This window comes from Chiloscyllium punctatum, chromosome 3, assembly GCF_047496795.1.
Source record: "Chiloscyllium punctatum isolate Juve2018m chromosome 3, sChiPun1.3, whole genome shotgun sequence".
NCBI classification, from domain to species: domain Eukaryota; kingdom Metazoa; phylum Chordata; class Chondrichthyes; order Orectolobiformes; family Hemiscylliidae; genus Chiloscyllium; species Chiloscyllium punctatum.
The window spans coordinates 9781054-9808763 of record NC_092741.1 but is presented as its reverse complement, the minus strand read 5'-3'; the positions used below and the strand labels follow the sequence as shown (position 1 = coordinate 9808763).

The following is a 27710-nucleotide window of genomic DNA, read 5'->3' as shown; positions in this document are numbered from 1 at the left end:
TCCCCCACGTTTATATGAATGAAACAGTTGTAACAGCTTTCCTCGATAGTTGAGAGGCCGCCCTTAACCACAGTTGTACAACATCATCCATATAAGGGAAGAATGGGAAGCTCAAACACTGATTGGCCAAGTGAATGATAAAAGAATCGCAGGCACCAGAACCCAAAAAAGGAAAACAGTGCGGAATCCGAGCACTCGTTGGTCAAGGCAGCAGTAGTAAACCCAGCCCACATATACATGTATATAATGTGTGGAGATTACTATGCTTGTGTGTGTGTACCTTTGGGAACAGCACCCGACTTTGCAAAGTTGAATGAAAAGTTTTGGACTGACTCCTCCGTGTCTTTGTTCCTGGGAAGGGAAATAAAAAGTGCCGTAGATGGGGCTGGATAGCCACATATCTCGCACAATTGGGGGCTCCTCCGGGATGAAATAATTATTGCCGGGGGGGGCAGTCTCTTCGGCTCACGGATCAAGCCTGATTACAACAAAGACGCGTCTAGTATATATTTATACTTCTCACTGATCGGCTTGGTCCGTTGGCCGTCGGCCAAGAGACGATGTGACCCGGCTCATTTAAAAATAATTTTGAATCCTGGAAAAGGAACACACGGACGAGTGCTGGGACGACCGGTTAGTGACTATACACGGGGGTACACACATTTAAAAAGGCCAGACAACTCCGTGCACGGATCAAGGTAAGAGATTCTTTTGTTCTTCCTTGTTGGCCGCGTGGTTTTGACGGTCATCTGTGAAAACGCTTTGGGCGTTTAAGACCAGGACTGAAGATAAACCACGGGAAATTGTGGTTTTGACGGTCATCTGTGAAAACGCTTTGGGCGTTTAAGACCAGGACTGAAGATAAACCACGGGAAATTGTGGTTTTGACGGTCATCTGTGAAAACGCTTTGAGCGTTTAAGACCAGGACTGAAGATAAACCACGGGAAATTGTGGTTTTGACGGTCATCTGTGAAAACGCTTTGGGCGTTTAAGACCAGGACCGAAGATAAACCATGGGAAATCAGACTTCTAGATTTACTAAGGAAAAGTCAGGGAAGACTGCAAATGGGAAAGAAATACCCCCCGATAGTCCATTAGGTCGGAAGTTAAGTCTATGGACGGACAGTAGTAGAACGAAGGACTTAAAGAAAGAGACCATGATAAAATATTGTTGTTTTATATGGACCAAAGAACCTATCCGCGCCCCCTCGGTAGTTTGGTCCGAGTATGGGTCTGATGAAGACTGGGTGTGTCAAATCCTAAATGTATATGTTAACAGAAAACAACCGTTTGACCCAGAGGAGAGCAAATATGCCGCCGCCTGGTTGGCGGGCGACGGCGAGAGTCCCACGCGTCTCTATCCTCTGACTCCCCAAACAGACCCGAGGAAGCCCCAGAAGTCTTGGGACATCCTCACCGACGGTTTGCCACCGTCTTCCCCGCCCCCGTATATACCACCCGCGCACGACCAGGCGTCCAGCGCGGACCTCCCTCCTGCGACGGATAATTCCGAGTCCCAGCAGGCTACGACCAGTGAGGAAGGGACTGCTGGGGGGTGTACAGGAGGGGGCACAGAACTCACCCCAGGCACTAGGAAATCAGTCCGACTCGAGATGCGGAGAGGTCGAGAAGAGGGATTGAGAGCTGGGAGGAGTGACAATATTGAACAGCTGAACCCCTTACGAGAGGTGCCGTTTGGGAACGAACGGACCGGGTTCGTAGTACAACCTTTAAATTCTGGGGATATCCGGCAACTCCGTAATGAACGACCCCGTCTACTGGACGACCCCGTCAGTGTGGGAATACAACTGGACCAATTTCTGGGGCCCAGTATATACACATGGTCTGAACTGCAGGCCATGATGAGAATACTATTTAATTACGATGAAATTGTTATGATCCGGAATAGTGCAATGGCCATTTGGGATAGGGAGCATCAGGACGGCCCTCAGCGTGGAGAGCAGAAGTACCCCTTAGAGGACCCCCGGTGGGATCATAACGACGCGGGGGGAAGGGCCAATATGACAGACCTCAGAAGCCTTATAATCAGGGGAATCCAAACCTGCGTGCCCAGACAGCGGAATTTAGCAAAAGCATTTGAAGTTGGACAGAAAAAGGATGAATCCCCGAGTGAGTTTTTAGACCGTTTGCGGGAGTCCATGCAAAAGTATTCAGGTTTAGACCCTGATGGGGAAATAGGCAAGAGCATGCTTAAGGTGCACTTTGTGACTAAGTCATGGCCTGACATTCAGAAGAAATTACAGAAAGTGGAGGATTGGGCTGAAAAGGATGTTGCAGAATTATTACGGGAAGCACAGAAGGTGTACGTTCAGAGGGATGTAATAAGGGAGAAACATAAGACAAAAATGATGGTGGCAGCCGTACGGGAAGCTTGTAAGTCCACCGGAATGGGGGAGGGAGGTTATGGGGTGGAAAGAGGAACGTCGAAGAAAAGTTGGAGAGGGAGAGAAGCGAGACGGGGCAGAAGTGAGAGAGGAAGAATTAGCCGTTACCATGTCATACCTTAGTGAGTCCCGATTGACAGAGATAGACCCTAGGGTTTGGGTCGCCAAAGGGAACTGGGGGGGACTCGCAATTCGACCTGTGGAGGTAAAATTAAAGCCCCAGAGCCCCGACGTCAGAGTGCGCCAATACCCCATCTCTTGGGAAGGGAGGCAGGGCCTGAAGACAGTTATGGAAGACCTAATAAAAGATGGATTGGTAGAGCCCTGTATGTCACGATACAATTCCCCCATCCTGCCGGTCCGGAAGTCGGATGGGAGCTACCGAATGGTCCAAGACCTAAGGGAGGTAAATAAAATTGTCCAAGTACGGCACCCTGTGGTACCGAACCCATACACTATTCTGGGGTGAATCCCCCCGGACCACGGCTGGTTTAGTGTTATAGACTTAAAGGATGCCTTCTGGGCGTGTCCCCTGGACAAGGACAGTAGGGATCTTTTTGCTTTTGAATGGGAGGATCCTGATACTAGCAGAAAACAACAGTACAGGTGGACCGTACTCCCCCAAGGATTCACTGAGTCCCCGACTCTGTTCGGGCAGATTCTGGAACAATTATTGGAGGGACTAACCTTGTCCCCGGCCCTTAAGCTTATACAATACGTGGACGATCTCCTTTTATCCGGACCGGCGGAGGAGGACGTCCTACTTGGGACTAATGCCCTGTTAAATTACCGAGCTGAGAAGGGGTTAAGAGTGAGTCAGAAGAAGCTCCAATATGTCGAGAAAGAGGTTAAGTACCTGGGACACTTGATAAGCCAGGGACAGAAACGAATAAGTCCGGAAAGAGTGCGGGCAATAATCGAACTAGGCCTCCCAACGACCAAGAGGGAGTTGCAGAAGTTCTTGGGACTCTTAGGCGATTGTCGGTTATGGATAGACGACTATGCCCCCCTTACTAAAGACTTGTACCTAAAACTCATTGAGGAGGCACCCAACAGAATAAAATGGGAGAAGGAGGAGAAAAAGTTAATTGAAATCCGAAAAGGAAAATTGATGGCCGCACCTGTTTTAAGATTGCCGGATTTTAGTAAGACATTTCGCCTCTTTGTGAACTCCTGAGAGGGAACCGCTCTTGGAGTGTTGACCCAGGACTGGGGGGGTAAAAGGAAGCCCGCGGCTTTCCTGTCAAAAATTCTGGATCCAGTCTCCCGAGGGTGGCCGGAGTGTGTCCAAGTGGTGGCAGCCACGGCAAAGCTGGTAGAGGAAAGCAGGAAGTTGACTTTCGGGGCCCCCTTGACAGTCACTACTCCCCACCAGGTTAGAACTATCCTGAATCAGAAGGCCGGGAGGTGGCTGACTGACTCGAGAATTCTGAAATATGAAGCCATATTGTTAGACCGAGAAGACCTCCGAATAGAAGTCGGGGGCTGCCAGAACCCGGCGGACTTTCTTTGGAAAGGGGAAGGCGAGGAGGAACTGGAACACTGCTGTTCAGACATAATAGAGTACCAGAGTAAAGTGAGGGAAGATCTGAGGGATACTCCCTTACATGCAGGTAGGCGGTGGTACATTGATGGGTCCTCTCGAGTGATAGATGGGAAGAGACACAACGGTTATGCAGTCATTAGTGAGACTGGTTGGGAATTAGTGGAAAGTGGACGGCTACCGAATGCCTGGTCCGCACAAACGTGCGAATTGTACGCCTTGCACCGGGCTCTGAGGAATTTAAAGGGAATAGCCGGGACAATCTACACTGACTCTAAGTATGCCTTTGGGGTAGTACACACCTTTGGGAAGATCTGGAAAGAAAGGGGAATGATAAATAGTAGAGGAAAGGAGTTGGTCCACGAGGAACTAGTAGCCATGATCTTGGAGGATTTGTTGCTGCCACAAGAGATTGCAGTAGTACATGTGAAAGGACACCAGAAAGACGATAAAATAGAGACCCTGGGGAATCAATTGGCAGATGAACAGGCAAAATTGGCTGGGATGGGGAAGGAAGTAATAAACTGCCTGGTAAGGATTCCACAGATATCCAAAATTACCGAAGTGCCCACGTTTACTGACAAAGAAGAAACTCTTCTCGCGTCTCTGGGGGGTACAAAGGATAGGGAAGGCAAGTGGACCTTACCCGATGGCTGCCAGCTACTAAATCGACCGTTGACGCGGGACATTATTGCCCGTTTACACCAAGGGGGTCACTGGGGCGCCCAGGCACTGTGTGATGCCTTCCTGCGCTGATATGCTCACCCTGGTCTGTACACGGTAGCCAAGCAGGTCACAGGAGATTGTATAACATGTCGAAAGATTAACAAAAGGGGGCTGCGGCAGCATGCAAGACAAGGGGGTAGGAGTCCGGCCTATAGGCCGTTTGAGTATGTTCAGGTAGATTACACGGAGCTCCCCCCCATAGGTCGCCTGAAATATCTATTAGTAGTGGTAGATCACCTGACAGGATGGGTGGAAGCTTTCCCCACTACCACGGCAACGGGCAACTCAGGTTAGCAAGATTCTACTCGAGCAAATCATCCCACGATTTGGGCTACCCCGCGCTATTGACTCTGACCAGGGGAGCCACTTCACCTCGACCGTCCTCCAGAATGTAGTGCAAGCAATGGGGATTGACTGGGATTTGCACACCCCCTGGCATCCCTCCTCCTCGGGCAAGGTCGAAAGAATGAACCAGACCATCAAAAAGCAGCTAACCAAGCTCACTAGTGAAATCGGCCTGCCTTGGACCAAATGCCTACCCCTTGCCCTGTTGCAAATTCGCACCCAGCCAAGGCGGGATTTGGGCGTCTCCCCTTTCGAAATGTTATTTGGCCTCCCGTTCCATGGGCCGAAGGGGGAACCTCCTGTATTTGAGTCTCGGGATATGTTTGTGCAAAAATATGTGGTGGCTCTGGGGTCTGCTCTATCTCGTTTACGCCAACAGGGACTTTTGGCACAGACGCCGCCCCTCGAGTTTGCGGTGCACACCGTCAAGCCGGGTCAGTGGGTCCTGATTAAAAGCTGGAAGCAACGTACCCTCGAACCAACTTGGGACGGTCCCTTCCTGGTACTTTTGACGACCGAAACGGCTGTCCGTACGGCCGAAAAGGGCTGGACACATTACACTCGAGTCAAGGGACCAGTGCCACAACCGACGGAGGACGAACGAATCTCTCTGACAAAGGCATCTAAGGAACAGAGACCCTGAGAACGAACTAATCGGACTTTGGCGAGTCTAAAGGAACTGTGCCCTCGGGCTACGGGTGTCGCGACAAAATGCGGTCAATCGTATTGTTAACTTGCTATGCCATTATCCTTGGGCTGGGTCTTTGTGTGCGTGTTACCCAATTTGGCCTCTGGTTAAAACAAGCAGAGGACCGTCAGTGGTTCACCATCTCCGTGCTTGCCAACCAATCAACACAGACACTTAGCTTAGACCTATGTGAGTTGGTGCCCTGTAGGACTAAAAGTCAACTGAATCAAACTAAGCAGAATCTAGAGAGAGAAAGGGGATTCCAGGGTCAGACGTTAGTATTACAATTGCATGGTAGGGAAGGCCTAAGTAGGCTTCCAGCCCCCGGGGTCCAGGCTATGGTGTCAGTTGTCCGTGATCCCATCACCCCTGGACGGGATTGTGGGCAGAATCAGTGCAATCCGCTTTATCTGACCATAAAGAACTTGGAAAAGAACGAGGCGAGACTTAATAGAACAATACTGGGTATTAGAGTTGGGGGCCAGGCAGGATGGGGGGGGATGCAGCTGTGCTGCACGTATATCACGGTCATTGAAGCTGAGTCTAGGGGCTCATCCACCACTGATAAGCAGGAAAAGATTAGAATAATTGAGACGACGGATTTGGAAAAGACCTTTGAAATAGAAACGGGATACGGGGAGGCGAATGCCTGGATGGAATGGGTCAAATATACTGTGAGGAGCATAAAAAAGAGTGATTGCTACGCATGCACGAGTGCCCGCCCTAACCCTCAGGTGGTCCCATTCCCGCTGGGATGGGAGAAACACCCACGAGCCATGGACTGCATGATAAGGCTGTACCAGGACCGAGAGGCCTGGAACGACCCCACTTGTCGACCCTTGAGTTTGAAGTTTCCCCCCGTCAGGTCTGAGGGGGCGTCCCGCCCGCCATCATTCTCAGGGGTAACGGGTACACATCAGGCCTGCGTCTCTCGGACGGGACTACAGTGGGACGACGATGTGGGGACATTTGACAAGTGCAGCGGATCAATCCGGCTGGTCAATGAAACTACCGGGGGCGGGAATTACTCCCACATTCATGTACCTAGGGCAGACCTCTGGTGGTACTGTGGTGGGAGGGTTCTGCGACCGACCCTGCCCCAAAAATGGACGGGCACTTGTGCGATCGTTCAATTGGCCATCCCATTCACCCTGGTATTCGAAAAACAAGAGCATCCCCGTTCTAGTGGAAGAACTGAGAGAGCTTTGGAGACCTCTTTTGATGATAACATATATTTAGATGCCATAGGGGTCCCCAGGGGTGTTCCTGACGAATACAAGGCTAGGAACCAGATAGCGGCGGGTTTTGAGTCGTCACTGTTTTGGTGGGTGACTATCAATAAGAACGTGGATTGGATTAATTATATTTACTACAATCAGCAGAGGTTCATTAATTATACCCGGGATGCAGTGAAAGGAATAGCAGAACAACTGGACGCCACGAGTAGGATGGCGTAGGAAAATAGGTTGGCCTTAGACATGATGTTGGCAGAGAAGGGGGGTGTTTGTGTCATGATAGGCACTCAGTGCTGCACTTTCATCCCCAACAACACAGCCCCTGATGGGTCCATCACCCGCGCCCTGGATGGACTCACCACATTGGCGGACGAACTGGCCGAAAACTCGGGCATCGACTCTGGCCTCATGGACTGGTTGGAAGCTTGGTTCGGTAAATGGACGGGGGTGGTCGTTCCCTTTCTTGTCTCATGTATAGTGGTGGCAGGGGTACTCACTGCCCTTGGGTGTTGCGTTATTCCCTGTGTCCGGGGATTAACTCAACGACTGATCGAAACCGCCCTTACTAAGAAAGATGTTCCCTATGGGCAGGTTGAACGAATAAATCTCGAGATGGAACAACGTGAATCCCTCTTGGGCGGGGGTAGTATTAGAGAAGGGCAGTTTGATGAACAAGCTCGGGAGTTATTAAATGCCCTGGAGAAGAAACTTACGGTTGAAAAATTACAGGCCGTAAGAAAAGACACGGGGGATTTGTAGGGGGTAGTGTAATTTTTAAACGGTTAGCTGCCTTTTAGTCTTTTCTACCTCATAGTAAACACAAGCAGACACTCGAAACTGTTGCCGGACCTCCCCCACGTTTATATGAATGAAACAGTTGTAACAGCTTTCCTCGATAGTTGAGAGGCCGCCCTTAACCACAGTTGTACAACATCATCCATATAAGGGAAGAATGGGAAGCTCAAACACTGATTGGCCAAGTGAATGATAAAAGAATCGCAGGCACCAGAACCCAAAAAAGGAAAACAGTGCGGAATCCGAGCACTCGTTGGTCAAGGCAGCAGTAGTAAACCCAGCCCACATATACATGTATATAATGTGTGGAGATTACTATGCTTGTGTGTGTGTACCTTTGGGAACAGCACCCGACTTTGCAAAGTTGAATGAAAAGTTTTGGACTGACTCCTCCGTGTCTTTGTTCCTGGGAAGGGAAATAAAAAGTGCCGTAGATGGGGCTGGATAGCCACATATCTCGCACAATAGAGAGGAAAGAGATCGATCTGAGACTGGTACAGTTGGGAACAGAAGTGAGTCAAACAGTCAGGGACAAGGTAGGACTAATAAATTAAACTGTATTTATTTCAATGCAAGGGGCCTAACAGGGAAGGCAGATGAACTCCGGGCATGGTTAGGAACATGGGACTGGGATATCATAGCAATTACGGAAACATGGCTCAGGGATGGGCAGGATTGGCAGCTTAATTCCAGGATACAAATGCTACAGGAAGGATAGAAAGGGAGGCAGGAGAGATGGGGGAGTGGCATTTTTGATAAGGGATAGCATTACAGCTGTGCTGAGGGAAGATATTCCTGGAAATACATCTAGGGAAGTTATTTGGGTGGAACTGAGAAATAAGAAAGGGGTGATCACCTTATTGGGATTGTATTATAGACCCCCCAATAGTCAGAGGGAAATTGAGAAACAAATTTGTAAGGAGATCTCAGCTATCTGTAAGAATAATAGGGTAATTATGGTAGGGGATTTTAACTTTCCAAACATAGACTGGGACTGCCATAGTGTTAAGGGTTTAGATGGAGAGGAATTTGTTAAGTGTGTACAAGACAATTTTCTGATTCAGTATGTGGATGTACCTACTAGAGAAGGTGCAAAGTTTGACCTACTCTTGGGAAATAAGGCAGGGCAGGTGACTGAGGTGTCAGTGGGGGAGCACTTTGGGGCCAGCGATCATAATTCTATTTGTTTTAAAATAGTGATGGAAAAGGATAGTCCTGATCTAAAAGTTGAAGTTCTAAATTGGAGGAAGGCCAATTTTGACGGTATTGGGCAAGAACTTTCGAAAGCTGATTGGAGGCAGATGTTCGCAGGCAAAGGGACGGCTGGAAAATGGGAAGCCTTTCGAAATGAGATAACAAGAATCCAGAGAAAGTATATTCCTGTCAGGGTGAAAGGGAAGGCTGGTAGGTATAGGGAATGCTGGATGACTAAAGAAATTGAGGGTTTGGATAAGAAAACGAAGGAAGCATATGTCAGGTATAGACAGGATAGATCGAGTGAATCCTTCGAAGAGTATAAAGAAAGTAGGAGTATACTTAAGAGGGAAATCAGGAGGGCAAAATGGGGACATGAGAAAGCTTTGGCAAATAGAAATAAGGATAATCCAAAGGGTTTTTACAAATACATTAAGGACAAAAGGGTAACTAGGGAGAGAATAGAGCCCCTCAAAGATCAGCAAGGCAGCCTTTGTGTGGAGTCGCAGAAAATGGGGGAGAAACTGAATAAATATTTTGCATCAGTATTTACTGTGGAAAAGGATAAGGAAGATATAGACTGGAGGGAAATAGATGGTGACATCTTGCAAAATGTCCAGATTACAGAGGAGGAAGTGCTGGATGTCTTGAAACGGGTAAAGGTGGATACATCCCAGGCCCTGATCAGGTGTACCCTAGAACTCTGTGGGAAGCTAGAGAAGTGATTGCTGGGCCCCTTGCTGAGATATTTGTATCATTGATAGTCACAGGAGAGGTGCCAGAAGACTGGAGGTTGGCAAACGTGGTGCCACTGTTTAAGAAGGGCGGTAAAGACAAGCCAGGAAACTATAGACTGGTGAGCCTGACCTCGGTGGTAGGCAAGTTGTTGGAGGGAATCCTGAGGGACAGGAGGAACATGTATTTGGAAAGGCAAGGACTGATTAGGGATAGTCAACATGGCTTTGTGCGTGGGAAATCATGTCTCACAAACTTGATTGAGGTTTTTGATGAAGTAACAAAGAAGATTGATGAGGGCAGAGCAGTAGATGTGATCTATATGGACTTCAGTAAGGCGTTCGACAAGGTTCCTCATGGGAGACTGGTTAGCAAGGTTAGATCTCGTGGAATACAGGGAGAACTAGCTATTTGGATACAGAACTGGCTCAAAGGTAGAAGACAGAGGGTGGGGGTGGAGGGTTGTTTTTCAGACTGGAGGCCTGTGACTAGTGGAGTGCCACAAGGATCAGTGCTGGGCCCTCTACTTTTCATCATTTAGATAAATGATTTGGATGTGAGCATATGAGGTATAGTTAGTAAGTTTGTAGATGACACCAAAATTGGAGGTGTAGTGGACAGCGAAGAGGGTTACCTCAGATTACAACAGGATCTGGACCAGATGGGCCAATGGGCCGAGAAGTGGCAGATGGAGTTTAATTTAAATAAATGCGAGGTGCTGCATTTTGGGAAAGCAAATCTTAGCAGGACTTATACACTTAATGGTAAGGTCCGAGGGAGTGTTGTTGAACAAAGAGACCTTGGAGTGCAGGTTCATAGCTCCTTGAAAGTGGAGTCGCAGATAAATAAGATCGTGAAGAAGGCGTTTGGTATGCTTTCCTTTATTGGTCAGAGTATTGAGTACAGGAGTTGGGAGGTCATGTTGCAGCTGTACAGGACATTGGTTGGGCCACTGTTGGAATATTGCGTGCAATTCTGGTCTCCTTCCTATCGGAAAGATGTTGTGAAACTTGAAAGGATTCAGAAAAGATTTACAAGGATGTTGCCAGGTTTGGAGGATTTGAGCTACAGGGAGAGGCTGAACAGGCTGGGGCTGTTTTCCCTGGAGCATCGGAGGCTGAGGGGTGACCTTATAGAGGTTTACAAAAACATGAGGGGCATGGATAGGATAAATAGACAAAGTCTTTTCCCTGGGGTCGGGGAGTCCAGAACTAGAGGGCATAGGTTCAGGGTGAGAGGGGAAAGATATAAAAGAGACCTAAGGGACAACCTTTTCACGCAGAGGGTGGTACGTGTATGGAATGAGCTGCCAGAGGAAGTGGTGGAGGCTGGTACAATTGCAACATTTAAGAGGCATTTGGATGGGTATATGAATAGGAAGGGTTTGGAGGGATATGGGCCGGGTGCTGGCAGGTGGGACTAGATTGGGTTGGGATATCTGGTTGGTATGGACGGGTTGGACCGAAGGGTCGGTTTCCATGCTGTACATCTCTGAGTCTGACCATCACAATCTCCTGTCGTTTCCAGATAAAGATCCTCAGACCTGAGTGTTTGATCGCCACAGTGAGAGAATTTATTGCAGAGAAACTGGGTCCCGACTTTCTCCCGAGCCCCTCCGTCCATCTCCGGGATGCATTCGATGAGACAGATGCCTCAACGCCACTGATATTTCTCCTGTCGCCAGGTGAGGGAAACCAGATTCATCTCAAAAATATCACGTCGATAACAAATGTGATTGAATGGGTGTGGCTATGACAGTGAGAGAAAGCGGAAGGATAAACAAGAGGAGGAGAAATGCAAAACTTTCACAACTGATCCTCTGACAGTGCAGCACTCCCTCAGTAATGACCCTCTGACAGTGTAGCACTCCCTCAGTACTGACCCTCTGACAGTGCGGCACTCCCTCAGTACTGACCCTCTGACAGTGCGGCACTCCCTCAGTACTGACCCTCTGACAGTGCGGCACTCCCTCAGTACTGACCCTCTGACAGTGCGGCACTCCCTCAGTACTGACCCTCTGACAGTGCGGCACTCCCTCAACACTGACCCTCTGACAGTGCGGAACTCCCTCAGTACTGACCCTCTGACAGTGCGGCACTCCCTCAGTACTGACCCTCTGACAGTGCGGCACTCCCTCAGTACTGACCCTCTGACAATGCGGCACTCCCTCAGTACTGACCCTCCGACAGTGCGGCACTCCCTCAGTACTGACCGTCTGACAGTGTGGCACTCCCTCAGTACTGACCCTCTGACAGTGCGGCACTCCCTCAGTACTGACCCTCTGACAGTGCGGCACTCCCTCAGTACTGACCTTCTGACAGTGCAGCACTCCCTCAGTTCTGACCCTCTGACAATACAGCACTCCCTCAGTACTGACCCTCTGAGAGGTAGACAGGGATGGTGCTGATACAGTGAGAGGGGATGGTGTGAGCTGATACAGGGAGAGGGGGATGGTGTGAGCTGATACAGGGAGAGGGGGATGGTGTGAGCTGATACAGGGAGAGGGGGATGGTGTGAGGTGATACAGGGAGAGGGGGATGGTGTGAGGTGATACAGGGAGAGGGGGATGGTGTGAGGTGATACAGATAGAGGGGGATGGTGTGAGCTGATACATTGAGGGGGATGGTGTGATGTGATACAGGGAGAGGGTGATGGTGTGAGGTGATACAGGGAGAGGGGGATGGTGTGAGGTGATACAGGGAGAGGGGGATGGTGTGAGGTGATACAGGGAGAGGGGGATGGTGCTGATAGAGGGAGAGGGGGATGGTGTGATGTGATACAGGGAGAGAGGGATGGTGTGAGGTGATACAGGGAGAGGGGGGATGGTGCTGATAGAGGGAGAGGGGAATGGTGTGATGTGATACAGGGAGAGGGGAATGGTGTGAGGTGATACAGGGAGAGGGGATGGTGTGAGCTGATACAGGGAGAGGGGGGATGGTGCTGATAGAGGGAGAGGGGGATGGTGTGATGTGATGCAGGTAGAGGGGGGATGGTGTGAGGTGATACAAGGAGAGGGGGGGATGGTGTGATGTGATGCAGGGAGAGGGGGATTTGGTGAGGTGATACAGGGAGAGGGGGATGGTGTGAGGTGATACAGGGAGAGGGGGATGGTGTGAGGTGATACAGGGAGAGGGGATGGTGTGAGCTAATACAGGGAGAGGGGGATGGTGTGAGATGATCCAGGGAGAGGGGGATGGTGTGAGGTGATACAGGGAGAGGGGGATGGTGTGAGGTGATACAGGGAGAGGGGGATGGTGTGAGGTGATACAGGGAGAGGGGGATGGTGTGAGCTGATACAGGGAGAGGGGGATGGTGTGAGATGATACAGGGAGAGGGGGATGGTGTGAGGTGATACAGGGAGAGGGGGATGGTGTGAGGTGATACAGGGAGGGGGGGATGGTGTGAGCTAATACAGGGAGAGGGGGATGGTGTGAGGTGATACAGGGAGAGGGGGATGGTGTGAGGTGATACAGGGAGAGGGGGATGGTGTGATGTGATACAGGGAGAGGGGGATGGTGTGAGGTGATACAGGGAGAGGGGGATGGTGTGAGCTGATACAGGGAGAGGGGGATGGTGTGAGGTGATACAGGGAGAGGGGATGGTGTGAGGTGATACAGGGAGAGGGGGGATGGTGCTGATACAGGGAGAGGGGGATGGTGTCATGTGATACAGGGAGGGGGGGATGGTGTGAGCTGATACAGGGAGAGGGGGATGATGGAGGTGATACAGGGAGAGGGGGATGGTGTGAGCTAATACAGGGAGAGGGGGATGGTGTGAGGTGATACAGGGAGAGGGGGATGGTGTGAGCTAATACAGGGAGAGGGGGATGGTGTGAGGTGATACAGGGAGAGGGGGATGGTGTGAGCTAATACAGGGAGAGGGGGATGGTGTGAGCTGATACAGGGAGAGGTGGATGGTGTGAGGTGATACAGGGAGAGGGGGATGGTGTGAGGTGATACAGGGAGAGGGGGATGGTGTGAGCTGATACAGGGAGAGGGGGATGGTGTGAGCTGATACAGGGAGAGGGGGATGGTGTGAGGTGATACAGGGAGAGGGGGATGGTGTGAGGTGATACAGGGAGAGGGGGATGGTGTGAGGTGATACAGGGAGAGGGGGATGGTGTGAGGTGATACAGGGAGAGGGGGATGGTGTGAGGTGATACAGGGAGAGGGGGATGGTGTGAGCTGATACAGGGAGAGGGGAGATGGTGCTGATACAGGGAGAGAGGGAAGGTGTGATGTGATACAGGGAGAGGGGGATGGTGTGAGGTGATACAGGGAGAGGGGGATGGTGTGAGGTGATACAGGGAGAGGGGGATGGTGTGAGCTGATACAGGGAGAGGGGGATGGTGTGAGCTGATACAGGGAGAGGGGAGATGGTGCTGATACAGGGAGAGGGGGATGGTGTGAGCTGATACAAGGAGAGGGGGGGATGGTGTGAGGTGATACAGGGAGGGGGGATGGTGTGAGGTGATACAGGGAGAGGGGGATGGTGTGAGGTGATACAGGGAGGGGGGGATGGTGTGAGGTGATACAGGGAGGGGGGGATGGTGTGAGGTGATACAGGGAGAGGGGGATAGTGTGAGCTGATACAGGGAGAGGGGAGATGGTGCTGATACAGGGAGAGGGGGATGGTGTGAGCTGATACAGGGAGAGGGGGATGGTGTTAGCTGATACAGGGAGAGGGGGATGGTGTGAGCTAATACAGGGAGAGGGGGATGGTGTGAGGTGATACAGGGAGAGGGGGATTGTGCTGATACAGGGAGAGGGGGATGGTGTGAGCTGATACAGGGAGAGGGGGATTGTGCTGATACAGGGAGAGGGGGATGGTGTGAGGTGATACAGGGAGGGGGGGATAGTGTGAGATGATACAGGGAGAGGGGGATGGTGTGAGCTGATCCAGGGAGAGGGGGATGGTGTGAGGTGATCCAGGGAGGGGGGGATGGTGTGAGCTAATACAGGGAGAGGGGGATGGTGTGAGCTGATCCAGGGAGAGGGGGATGGTGTGATGTGATACAGGGAGAGGGGGATGGTGTGAGGTGATACAGGGAGAGGGGGATGGTGTGAGGTGATACAGGGAGAGGGGGATGGTGTGAGGTGATACAGGGAGAGGGGGATGGTGTGAGGTGATACAGGGAGGGGGGGGATGGTGTGAGCTAATACAGGGAGAGGGGGATGGTGTGAGGTGATACAGGGAGAGGGGGATGGTGTGAGGTGATCCAGGGAGGGGGGGATGGTGTGAGGTGATCCAGGGAGGGGGGGATGGTGTGAGGTGATCCAGGGAGGGGGGGATGGTGTGATGTGATACAGGGAGAGGGGGATGGTGTGAGGTGATACAGGGAGAGGGGGATGGTGTGAGGTGATACAGGGAGAGGGGGATGGTGTGAGGTGATACAGGGAGAGGGGGATGGTGTGAGGTGATACAGGGAGGGGGGGATGGTGTGAGCTAATACAGGGAGAGGGGGATGGTGTGAGCTGATCCAGGGAGAGGGGGATGGTGTGATGTGATACAGGGAGAGGGGGATGGTGTGAGGTGATACAGGGAGAGGGGGATGGTGTGAGGTGATACAGGGAGAGGGGGATGGTGTGAGGTGATACAGGGAGAGGGGGATGGTGTGAGGTGATACAGGGAGGGGGGGATGGTGTGAGCTAATACAGGGAGAGGGGGATGGTGTGAGGTGATACAGGGAGAGGGGGATGGTGTGAGCTGATACAGGGAGAGGGGGATGGTGTGAGATGATACAGGGAGAGGGGGATGGTGTGAGCTAATACAGGGAGAGGGGGATGGTGTGAGATGATACAGGGAGAGGGGGATGGTGTGAGATGATACAGGGAGAGGGGGATGGTGTGAGCTAATACAGGGAGAGGGGGATGGTGTGAGATGATACAGGGAGAGGGGGATGGTGTGAGGTGATACAGGGAGAGGGGGATGGTGTGAGCTGATACAGGGAGAGGGGGATGGTGTGAGGTGATACAGGGGGAGGGGATGGTGTGAGGTGATACAGGGAGAGGGGGGATGGTGCTGATACAGGGAGAGGGGGATGGTGTCATGTGATACAGGGAGGGGGGGATGGTGTGAGCTGATACAGGGAGAGGGGGATGGTGTGAGGTGATACAGGGAGAGGGGGATGGTGTGAGGTGATACAGGGAGAGGGGGATGGTGTGAGGTGATACAGGGAGAGGGGGATGGTGTGAGGTGATACAGGGAGAGGGGGATGGTGTGAGGTGATACAGGGAGAGGGGGATGGTGTGAGCTGATACAGGGAGAGGGGAGATGGTGCTGATACAGGGAGAGAGGGAAGGTGTGATGTGATACAGGGAGAGGGGGATGGTGTGAGGTGATACAGGGAGAGGGGGATGGTGTGAGGTGATACAGGGAGAGGGGGATGGTGTGAGCTGATACAGGGAGAGGGGGATGGTGTGAGCTGATACAGGGAGAGGGGAGATGGTGCTGATACAGGGAGAGGGGGATGGTGTGAGGTGATACAGGGAGAGGGGGATGGTGTGAGGTGATACAGGGAGAGGGGGATGGTGTGAGGTGATACAGGGAGAGGGGGATGGTGTGAGGTGATACAGGGAGAGGGGGATGGTGTGAGGTGATACAGGGAGGGGGGGATGGTGTGAGCTAATACAGGGAGAGGGGGATGGTGTGAGCTGATCCAGGGAGAGGGGGATGGTGTGATGTGATACAGGGAGAGGGGGATGGTGTGAGGTGATACAGGGAGAGGGGGATGGTGTGAGGTGATACAGGGAGAGGGGGATGGTGTGAGGTGGTACAGGGAGAGGGGGATGGTGTGAGGTGATACAGGGAGGGGGGGATGGTGTGAGCTAATACAGGGAGAGGGGGATGGTGTGAGGTGATACAGGGAGAGGGGGATGGTGTGAGCTGATACAGGGAGAGGGGGATGGTGTGAGGTGATACAGGGAGAGGGGATGGTGCTGATACAGGGAGAGGGGGATGGTGTCATGTGATACAGGGAGGGGGGGATGGTGTGAGCTGATACAGGGAGAGGGGGATGATGGAGGTGATACAGGGAGAGGGGGATGGTGTGAGCTAATACAGGGAGAGGGGGATGGTGTGAGATGATACAGGGAGAGGGGGATGGTGTGAGCTAATACAGGGAGAGGGGGATGGTGTGAGATGATACAGGGAGAGGGGGATGGTGTGAGGTGATACAGGGAGAGGGGGATGGTGTGAGGTGATACAGGGAGAGGGGGATGGTGTGAGGTGATACAGGGAGAGGGGATGGTGTGAGGTGATACAGGGAGAGGGGGGATGGTGCTGATACAGGGAGAGGGGGATGGTGTCATGTGATACAGGGAGGAGGGGATGGTGTGAGCTGATACAGGGAGAGGGGGATGGTGTGAGGTGATACAGGGAGAGGGGGATGGTGTGAGGTGATACAGGGAGAGGGGGATGGTGTGAGGTGATACAGGGAGAGGGGGATGGTGTGAGGTGATACAGGGAGAGGGGGATGGTGTGAGCTGATACAGGGAGAGGGGAGATGGTGCTGATACAGGGAGAGAGGGAAGGTGTGATGTGATACAGGGAGAGGGGGATGGTGTGAGGTGATACAGGGAGAGGGGGATGGTGTGAGGTGATACAGGGAGAGGGGGATGGTGTGAGCTGATACAGGGAGAGGGGGATGGTGTGAGCTGATACAGGGAGAGGGGAGATGGTGCTGATACAGGGAGAGGGGGATGGTGTGAGGTGATACAAGGAGAGGGGGGGATGGTGTGAGGTGATACAGGGAGGGGGGGATGGTGTGAGGTGATACAGGGAGAGGGGGATGGTGTGAGGTGATACAGGGAGAGAGGGGGATGGTGTGATGTGATACAGGGAGGGGGGGATGGTGTGAGGTGATACAGGGAGGGGGGGATGGTGTGAGGTGATACAGGGAGAGGGGGATAGTGTGAGCTGATACAGGGAGAGGGGGATGGTGTGAGGTGATACAGGGAGAGGGGGATGGTGTGAGGTGATACAGGGAGAGGGGGATGGTGTGAGGTGATACAGGGAGAGGGGGGATGGTGTGAGCTGATACAGGGAGAGGGGGATTGTGCCGATACAGGGAGAGGGGGATGGTGTGAGCTGATACAGGGAGAGGGGGATTGTGCTGATACAGGGAGAGGGGGATGGTGTGAGGTGATACAGGGAGGGGGGGATAGTGTGAGATGATACAGGGAGAGGGGGATGGTGTGAGCTGATACAGGGAGAGGGGGATTGTGCTGATACAGGGAGAGGGGGATGGTGTGAGGTGATACAGGGAGGGGGGGATAGTGTGAGATGATACAGGGAGAGGGGGATGGTGTGAGCTGATCCAGGGAGAGGGGGATGGTGTGAGGTGATACAGGGAGAGGGGGATGGTGTGAGCTGATACAGGGAGAGGGGAGATGGTGCTGATACAGGGAGAGAGGGAAGGTGTGATGTGATACAGGGAGAGGGGGATGGTGTGAGGTGATACAGGGAGAGGGGGATGGTGTGAGGTGATACAGGGAGAGGGGGATGGTGTGAGCTGATACAGGGAGAGGGGGATGGTGTGAGCTGATACAGGGAGAGGGGAGATGGTGCTGATACAGGGAGAGGGGGATGGTGTGAGGTGATACAGGGAGAGGGGGATGGTGTGAGGTGATACAGGGAGAGGGGGATGGTGTGAGGTGATACAGGGAGAGGGGGATGGTGTGAGGTGATACAGGGAGAGGGGGATGGTGTGAGGTGATACAGGGAGGGGGGGATGGTGTGAGCTAATACAGGGAGAGGGGGATGGTGTGAGCTGATCCAGGGAGAGGGGGATGGTGTGATGTGATACAGGGAGAGGGGGATGGTGTGAGGTGATACAGGGAGAGGGGGATGGTGTGAGGTGATACAGGGAGAGGGGGATGGTGTGAGGTGATACAGGGAGGGGGGGATGGTGTGAGCTAATACAGGGAGAGGGGGATGGTGTGAGGTGATACAGGGAGAGGGGGATGGTGTGAGCTGATACAGGGAGAGGGGGATGGTGTGAGGTGATACAGGGAGAGGGGATGGTGCTGATACAGGGAGAGGGGGATGGTGTCATGTGATACAGGGAGGGGGGGATGGTGTGAGCTGATACAGGGAGAGGGGGATGATGGAGGTGATACAGGGAGAGGGGGATGGTGTGAGCTAATACAGGGAGAGGGGGATGGTGTGAGATGATACAGGGAGAGGGGGATGGTGTGAGCTAATACAGGGAGAGGGGGATGGTGTGAGATGATACAGGGAGAGGGGGATGGTGTGAGGTGATACAGGGAGAGGGGGATGGTGTGAGGTGATACAGGGAGAGGGGGATGGTGTGAGGTGATACAGGGAGAGGGGATGGTGTGAGGTGATACAGGGAGAGGGGGGATGGTGCTGATACAGGGAGAGGGGGATGGTGTCATGTGATACCGGGAGGGGGGGATGGTGTGAGCTGATACAGGGAGAGGGGGATGGTGTGAGGTGATACAGGGAGAGGGGGATGGTGTGAGGTGATACAGGGAGAGGGGGATGGTGTGAGGTGATACAGGGAGAGGGGGATGGTGTGAGGTGATACAGGGAGAGGGGAATGGTGTGAGGTGATACAGGGAGAGGGGGATGGTGTGAGCTGATACAGGGAGAGGGGAGATGGTGCTGATACAGGGAGAGAGGGAAGGTGTGATGTGATACAGGGAGAGGGGGATGGTGTGAGGTGATACAGGGAGAGGGGGATGGTGTGAGGTGATACAGGGAGAGGGGGATGGTGTGAGCTGATACAGGGAGAGGGGGATGGTGTGAGCTGATACAGGGAGAGGGGAGATGGTGCTGATACAGGGAGAGGGGGATGGTGTGAGGTGATACAAGGAGAGGGGGGGATGGTGTGAGGTGATACAGGGAGGGGGGGATGGTGTGAGGTGATACAGGGAGAGGGGGATGGTGTGAGGTGATACAGGGAGAGAGGGGGATGGTGTGATGTGATACAGGGAGGGGGGGATGGTGTGAGGTGATACAGGGAGGGGGGGATGGTGTGAGGTGATACAGGGAGAGGGGGATAGTGTGAGCTGATACAGGGAGAGGGGGATGGTGTGGGGTGATACAGGGAGAGGGGGATGGTGTGAGGTGATACAGGGAGAGGGGGATGGTGTGAGGTGATACAGGGAGAGGGGGGATGGTGCTGATACAGGGAGAGGGGGATGGTGTGAGCTGATACAGGGAGAGGGGGATGGTGTGAGCTGATACAGGGAGAGGGGGATTGTGCTGATACAGGGAGAGGGGGATGGTGTGAGCTGATACAGGGAGAGGGGGATTGTGCTGATACAGGGAGAGGGGGATGGTGTGAGGTGATACAGGGAGGGGGGGATGGTGTGAGGTGATCCAGGGAGGGGGGGATGGTGTGATGTGATACAGGGAGAGGGGGATGGTGTGAGCTGATCCAGGGAGAGGGGGATGGTGTGATGTGATACAGGGAGAGGGGGATGGTGTGAGGTGATACAGGGAGAGGGGGATGGTGTGAGGTGATACAGGGAGAGGGGGATGGTGTGATGTGATACAGGGAGAGGGGGATGGTGTGAGGTGATCCAGGGAGGGGGGGATGGTGTGATGTGATACAGGGAGAGGGGGATGGTGTGAGCTGATCCAGGGAGAGGGGGATGGTGTGTTGTGATACAGGGAGAGGGGGATGGTGTGAGCTGATCCAGGGAGAGGGGGATGGTGTGAGCTGATACAGGGAGAGGGGGATGGTGTGATGGTGTGATGTGAAACGCTGTTTGTTTCTGCAGGTACTGACCCTGTCACTCAGTTACTGCGATTTGCCAAGGAGTACCACGGCAACACTGACCATCTGGAGATGATCTCCCTCGGCCGGGGGCAGGGGCCAATCGCTGAAGAGCTGATCCACAAGGCACTGGCCCAGAGAGGACACTGGGTCTTTCTGCAGAACTGTCATCTCGCGGCCTACTTCATGCCAACCTTACAGGCCATTGTCGAATCGTGAGTCTCTCCAGGAGTACCCGCTCACGACAAGGGTCAGGGTGCTTGGACAGTCCCCCGGATTGAGAATCTATTCACAGTAATTGTGTACACTTTAGTGAGCTTTACCCTCAGGAAGAATACCATCCCTGAGAGAGTATACCATCCTGAGAAAGAATACCATCCCTGAGAGAGTATACCATCCCTGAGACAGTATACCATCCCTGAGAGAGTATACCATCCCTGAGAGAGTATACCATCCTGAGAGAGAATACCATCCCTGAGAGAGAATACAATCCCTGAGACAGTATACCATCCCTGAGTCAGTATACCATCCCTGTGAGAGAATACCATCCCTGAGAGAGAATACCATCCCTGAGAGAGTATACCATCCCTGAGAGAGAATACCATCTCTGAGAGAGAATACCATCCCTGAGACAGTATACCATCCCTCAGAGAGAATACCATCCCTGAGAGCGAACACCATCCCTGAGATAGAATACCATCCCTGAGAGAGAATACCATCCCTGAGAGAGAATACCATCCCTGAGACAGTATACCATCCCTGAGAGAGAATACCATCCCTGAGAGAGAATACCATCCTGAGAGAGAATACCATCCCTGAGACAGTATACCATCCCTGAGAGAGAATACCATCCCTGAGAGAGGATACCATCCTGAGAGAGAATACCATCCCTGAGAGAGAATACCATCCCTGAGACAGTATACCATCCCTGAGAGAGTATACCATCCCTGAGAGAGAATACCATCCGTGAGAGAGAATCCCATCCCTGAGACAGTATACCATCCCTGAGACAGTATACCATCCCTGAGAGAGAATACTATCCCTGAGAGAGAATACCATCCCTGAGAGAGACTATCATCCCTGTGAAAGTATACCATCCCAGAGAGAATACCATCCCTGAGAGAGAATACCATCCGTGAGAGAGAATACCATCCCTGAGAGAGAATACCATCCCAGAGAGAATACCATCCCTGAGAGAGAATACCATCCATGAGACAGAATACCATCCCTGAGAGAGTATACCATCCCTGAGAGAGAATACCATCCCTGAGACAGTATACCATCCCTGAGAGAGTATACCATCCCTGAGAGAGTATACCATCCCTGAGAGAGAATACCATCCCTGAGAGGGAATACCATCCCTGAGACAGTATACCATCCCTGAGAGAGTATACCATCCCTGAGAGAGAATACCATCCCTGAGAGAGAATATCATCCCTGAGCGAGTATACCATGCCTGAGACAGTGTACCATTCCTGACAGAGAATACCATCCCTGAGAGAGTATACCATCCCTGAGAGAGAATACCATCCCTGAGAGAGAATACCATCCGTGAGACAGGATACCATCCCTGAGAGAGAATACCATCCCTGAGAGAGAATACCATCCCTGAGAGAGAATACCATCCGTGAAGAGAATACCATCCCTGAGAGAGAATACCATCCCTCAGACAGTATACCATTCCTGAGAGAGAATACAATCCCTGAGACAGTATACCATCCCTGAGTCAGTATACCATCCCTGAGAGAGAATACCATCCCTGAGAGAGAATACCATCCCTGAGAGAGAATACCATCCCTGAGACAGTATACCATCCCTGAGAGAGAATACCATCCCTGAGATAGTATACCATCCCTGAGACAGAATACCATCCCTGAGAGAGTATACCATCCCTGAGAGAGTATACCATCCCTGAGAGAGAATACCATCCCTGAGACAGAATACCATCCCTGAGAGAGAATACCATCCCTGAGAGAGAATACCATCCCTGAGACAGAATACCATCTCTGAGAGAGAATACCATCCCTGAGAGAGAATACCATCCCTGAGGCAGTATACCATCCCTGAGACTGTATACCATCCCTGAGAGAGTATACCATCCCTGAGACAGTAGACCAGCCCTGAGAGAGAATACCATCCCTGAGACAGTATACCATCCCTGAGAGAGAATACCATCTCTAAGAGAGAATACCATCCCTGAGACAGAATACCATCCCTGAGACAGAATACCATCCCTGAGAGAGTATACCATCCCTGAGAGAGAATACCATCCCTGAGAGAGAATACCATCCCTGAGACAGAATACCATCCCTGAGAGAGAATACCATCTCTGAGAGAGAATACCATAACTGAGAGAGTATACATCCCTGAGAGAGAACACCATCCCTGAGACAGTATACCATCCCTGAGACTGTATACCATCCCTGAGAGAGAATACCATCTCTAAGAGAGAATACCATCCCTGAGACAGTATACCATCCCTGAGAGAGAATACCATCCCTGAGGGAGTATACCATCCCTGAGACAGTATACCATCCCTGAGCCAGTATACCATCCCTGAGACAGTATACCATCCCTGAGGGAGAATACCATCCCTGAGACAGTATACCATTCCTGAGAGAGAATACCATCCCTGAGACAGTATACCATCCCTGAGAGAGAATACCATCCCTGAGAGTATACCATCCCTGAGAGAGAATACCATCCCTGAGAGAGAATACCATCACTGAGAAAGTATACCATCCCTGAGACAGTATACCATCGATGAGAGAGTATACCATCCGTGAGAGAGAATACCATCCCTGAGAGAGAATACCATCCGTGAGAGAGAATACCATCCCTGAGAGAGAATACCATCCCTGAGAGAGTACACCTTCCCAGAGAGAGAATACCATCCCTGAGAGAGAATACCATCCCTGAGAGAGAATACCATCCCTGAGAGAGTACACCATCCCTGAGAGAGAATACCATCCCTGAGAGAGAATACCATCACTGAGAAAGTATACCATCCCTGAGAGAGAATACCATCCCTGAGAGAGAATACCATCACTGAGAAAGTATACCATCCCTGAGACAGTATACCATCCCTGAGAGAGTATACCATCCGTGAGAGAGAATACCATCCCTGAGAGAGAATACCATCCGTGAGAGAGAATACCATCCCTGAGAGAGAATACCATCCCTGAGAGAGTATACCATCCGTGAGAGAGAATACCATCCCTGAGAGAGAATACCATCCGTGAGAGAGAATACCATCCCTGAGAGAGAATACCATCCCTGAGAGAGTATACCATCCCTGAGAGAGAATACCATCCCTGAGAGAGGATACCATCCCTGAGACAGTATACCATCCCTGAGAGAGTATACCATCCCTGAGACAGTATACCATCCCTGAGACAGTATACCATCCCTGAGAGAGAATACCATCCCTGAGACAGTATACCATCCCTGAGAGAGGATACCATCCCTGAGAAAGTATACCATCCCTGAGACAGTATACCATCCCTGAGAGAGAATACCATCCCAGAGAGAGAATACCATCCCTGAGACAGAATACCATCCCTGAGAGAGAATACCATCCCTGAGACAGTATACCATCCCTGAGAGAGAGTACCATCCCTGAGACAGTATACCATCCCTGAGAGAGAATACCATCACTGAGAGAGAATACCATCTCTGAGAGAGAATACCATCCCTGAGACAGTATACCATCCCTGAGAGAGAATACCATCCCTGAGACAGTATACCATCCCTGAGAGAGTATACCATCCCTGAGAGAGAATACCATCCCTGAGACAGTATACCATCCCTGAGAGAGAATACCATCCGTGAGAGAGAATACCATCCCTGAGACAGAATACCATCCCTGAGACAGTATACCATCCCTGAGACAGTATACCATACCTGAGAGAGAATACCATCCCTGAGAGAGAATACCATCCCTGAGATAGTATACCATCCCTGAGAGAGAATACCATCCCTGAGAGAGAATACCATCCCTGAGAGAGGATACCATCCCTGAGAAAGTATACCATCCCTGAGAGAGAATACCATCCCTGAGACAGAATACCATCCCTGAGAGAGAATACCATCCCTGAGAGAGGATACCATCCCTGAGACAGTATACCATCCCTGAGAGAGATTACCATCCCTGAGACAGTATACCATCCCTGAGACAGTATACCATCCCTGAGAGAGAATACCATCCCTGAGAGAGAATACCATCCCTGAGACAGTATACCATCCCTGAGAGAGAATACCATCCCTGAGAGAGAATACGATCCCTGAGAGAGAATACCATCCCTGAGACAGGACACCATCCCTGAGAGAGAGTACCATCCCTGAGAGAGAATACCATCCCTGAGAGAGAATACCATCTCTGAGAGAGAATACTATCCCTGAGACAGTATACCATCCCTGAGAGAGAATACCATCCCTGAGAGAGAATACCATCCCTGAGACAGTATACCATCCCTGAGAGAGAATGCCATCTCTGAGAGAGAATACCATCCCTGAGAGAGTATACCATCCCTGAGACAGAATACCATCCTTGAGACTGTATACCATCCCTGAGAGAGAATACCATCTCTGATAGAGAATACCATCCCTGAGAGAGTATACCATCCCTGAGAGAGAATACCATCCCTGAGAGAGTATACCATCCCTGAGAGAGTATACCATCCCTGAGACAGAATACCATCCCTGAGACAGAATACCATCCCTGAGAGAGAATACCATCTCTGAGAGAGAATACCATCCCTGAGAGAGAATACCATCCCTGAGACAGTATACCATCCCTGAGACAGTATACCATCCCTGAGGGAGAATACCATCCCTGAGACAGTATACCATTCCTGAGAGAGAATACCATCCCTGAGACAGTATACCATCCCTGAGAGAGAATACCATCCCTGAGAGAGTATACCATCCCTGAGAGAGAATACCATCCCTGAGAGAGTATACCATCCCTGAGAGAGAATACCATACCTGAGAGAGAATACCATCACTGAGAAAGTATACCATCCCTGAGACAGTATACCATCCCTGAGAGAGTATACCATCCGTGAGAGAGAATACCATCCCTGAGAGAGAATACCATCCGTGAGAGAGAACACCATCCCTGAGAGAGAATACCATCCCTGAGAGAGTACACCATCCCAGAGAGAGTATACCATCCCTGAGGGAGAATATCATCCCTGAGAGAGGATACCATCCCTGAGACAGTATACCATCCCTGAGAGAGAATACCATCCCTGAGAGAGAATACCATCCCTGAGACAGTATACCATCCGTGAGACAGTATACCATCCCTGAGAGAGAATACCATCCCTGAGACAGTATACCATCCCTGAGAGAGGATACCATCCCTGAGAAAGTATACCATCCCTTAGACAGTATACCATCCCTGTGAGAGAATACCATCCCTGAGACAGAATACCATCCCTGAGACAGTATACCATCCCTGAGAGAAAATACCATCCCTGAGACAGTATACCATCCCTGAGAGAGTATACCATCCCTGAGAGAGAATACCATCCCTGAGACAGTATACCATCCCTGAGAGAGAATACCATCCGTGAGAGAGAATACCATCCCTGAGAGAGAATACCATCCCTGAGACAGTATACCATCCCTGAGACAGTATACCATACCTGAGAGAGAATACCATCCCTGAGAGAGAATACCATCCCTGAGATAGTATACCATCCCTGAGAGAGAATACCATCCCTGAGAGAGAATACCATCCCTGAGAGAGGATACCATCCCTGAGAAAGTATACCATTCCTGAGAGAGAATACCATCCCAGAGAGAGAATACCATCCCTGAGACAGAATACCATCCCTGAGAGAGAATACCATCCCTGAGAGAGGATACCATCCCTGAGACAGTATACCATCCCTGAGAGAGAATACCATCCCTGAGACAGTATACCATCCCTGAGACAGTATACCATCCCTGAGAGAGAATACCATCCCTGAGACTGATTACCATCCCTGAGAGAGAATACCATCCCTGAGAGAGAATACGATCCCTGAGAGAGAATACCATCCCTGAGAGAGAATACCATCTCTGAGAGAGAATACCATCCCTGAGACAGTATACCATCCCTGAGACAGTATACCATCCCTGAGAGAGAATACCATCCCTGAGAGAGAATACCATCCCTGAGACAGTATACCATCCCTGAGAGAGAATGCCATCTCTGAGAGAGAATACCATCCCTGAGACAGTATACCATCCCTGAGAGAGAATACCATCCCTGAGAGAGAATACCATCCCTGAGACAGTATACCATCCCTGAGAGAGAATGCCATCTCTGAGAGAGAATACCATCCCTGAGACAGTATACCATCCCTGAGACAGTATACCATACCTGAGAGAGAATACCATCCCTGAGAGAGAATACCATCCCTGAGATAGTATACCATCCCTGAGAGAGAATACCATCCCTGAGAGAGAATACCATCCCTGAGAGAGGATACCATCCCTGAGAAAGTATACCATCCCTGAGAGAGAATACCATCCCTGAGACAGAATACCATCCCTGAGAGAGAATACCATCCCTGAGAGAGGATACCATCCCTGAGACAGTATACCATCCCTGAGAGAGAATACCATCCCTGAGACAGTATACCATCCCTGAGACAGTATACCATCCCTGAGAGAGAATACCATCCCTGAGAGAGAATACCATCCCTGAGACAGTATACCATCCCTGAGAGAGAATACCATCCCTGAGAGAGAATACGATCCCTGAGAGAGAATACCATCCCTGAGACAGTATACCGTCCCTGAGAGAGAGTACCATCCCTGAGAGAGAATACCATCCCTGAGAGAGAATACCATCCCTGAGACAGTATACCATCCCTGAGACAGTATTCCATCCCTGAGAGAGAATACCATCCCTGAGACAGTATACCATCCCTGAGAGAGAATGCCATCTCTGAGAGAGAATACCATCCCTGAGAGAGAGTACCATCCCTGAGAGAGAATACCATCCCTGAGAGAGAATACCATCTCTGAGAGAGAATACCATCCCTGAGACAGTATACCATCCCTGAGAGAGAATACCATCCCTGAGAGAGAATACCATCCCTGAGACTGTATACCATCCCTGAGAGAGAATGCCATCTCTGAGAGAGAATACCATCCCTGAGACAGGATACCATCCCTGAGAGAGAATACCATCCCTGAGACTCTATACCATCCCTGAGAGAGAACACCATCCCTGATAGAGTATACCATCCCTGAGAGAGAATACCATCCCTGAGAGAGTATACCATCCCTGAGACAGAA

The 27710-nt window shown here is 51.4% G+C and overlaps 2 protein-coding genes across 2 annotated transcripts in view; both read left to right on the top strand.

Moving 5' to 3' along the window:
• Positions 1 to 27710, top strand: part of LOC140453925 (dynein axonemal heavy chain 6-like) — a 754975-nt gene that overhangs the window by 693509 nt on the left and 33756 nt on the right. Inside the window, exons 44-45 of the mRNA XM_072548780.1 lie at positions 11195 to 11351; positions 20419 to 20629. Of these exons, the coding sequence (XP_072404881.1) occupies positions 11195 to 11351; positions 20419 to 20629 (368 nt within the window). The remainder of the gene's footprint in view (positions 1 to 11194; positions 11352 to 20418; positions 20630 to 27710) is intronic.
• LOC140455527 (uncharacterized) lies at positions 725 to 7718 on the top strand. Its single transcript, XM_072550469.1, has 2 exons — positions 725 to 5897; positions 7263 to 7718. Exon 1 carries the CDS (start codon positions 1015 to 1017, stop codon positions 2527 to 2529), a length of 1515 nt encoding a protein of 504 aa, XP_072406570.1. The 5' UTR covers positions 725 to 1014; the 3' UTR covers positions 2530 to 5897; positions 7263 to 7718.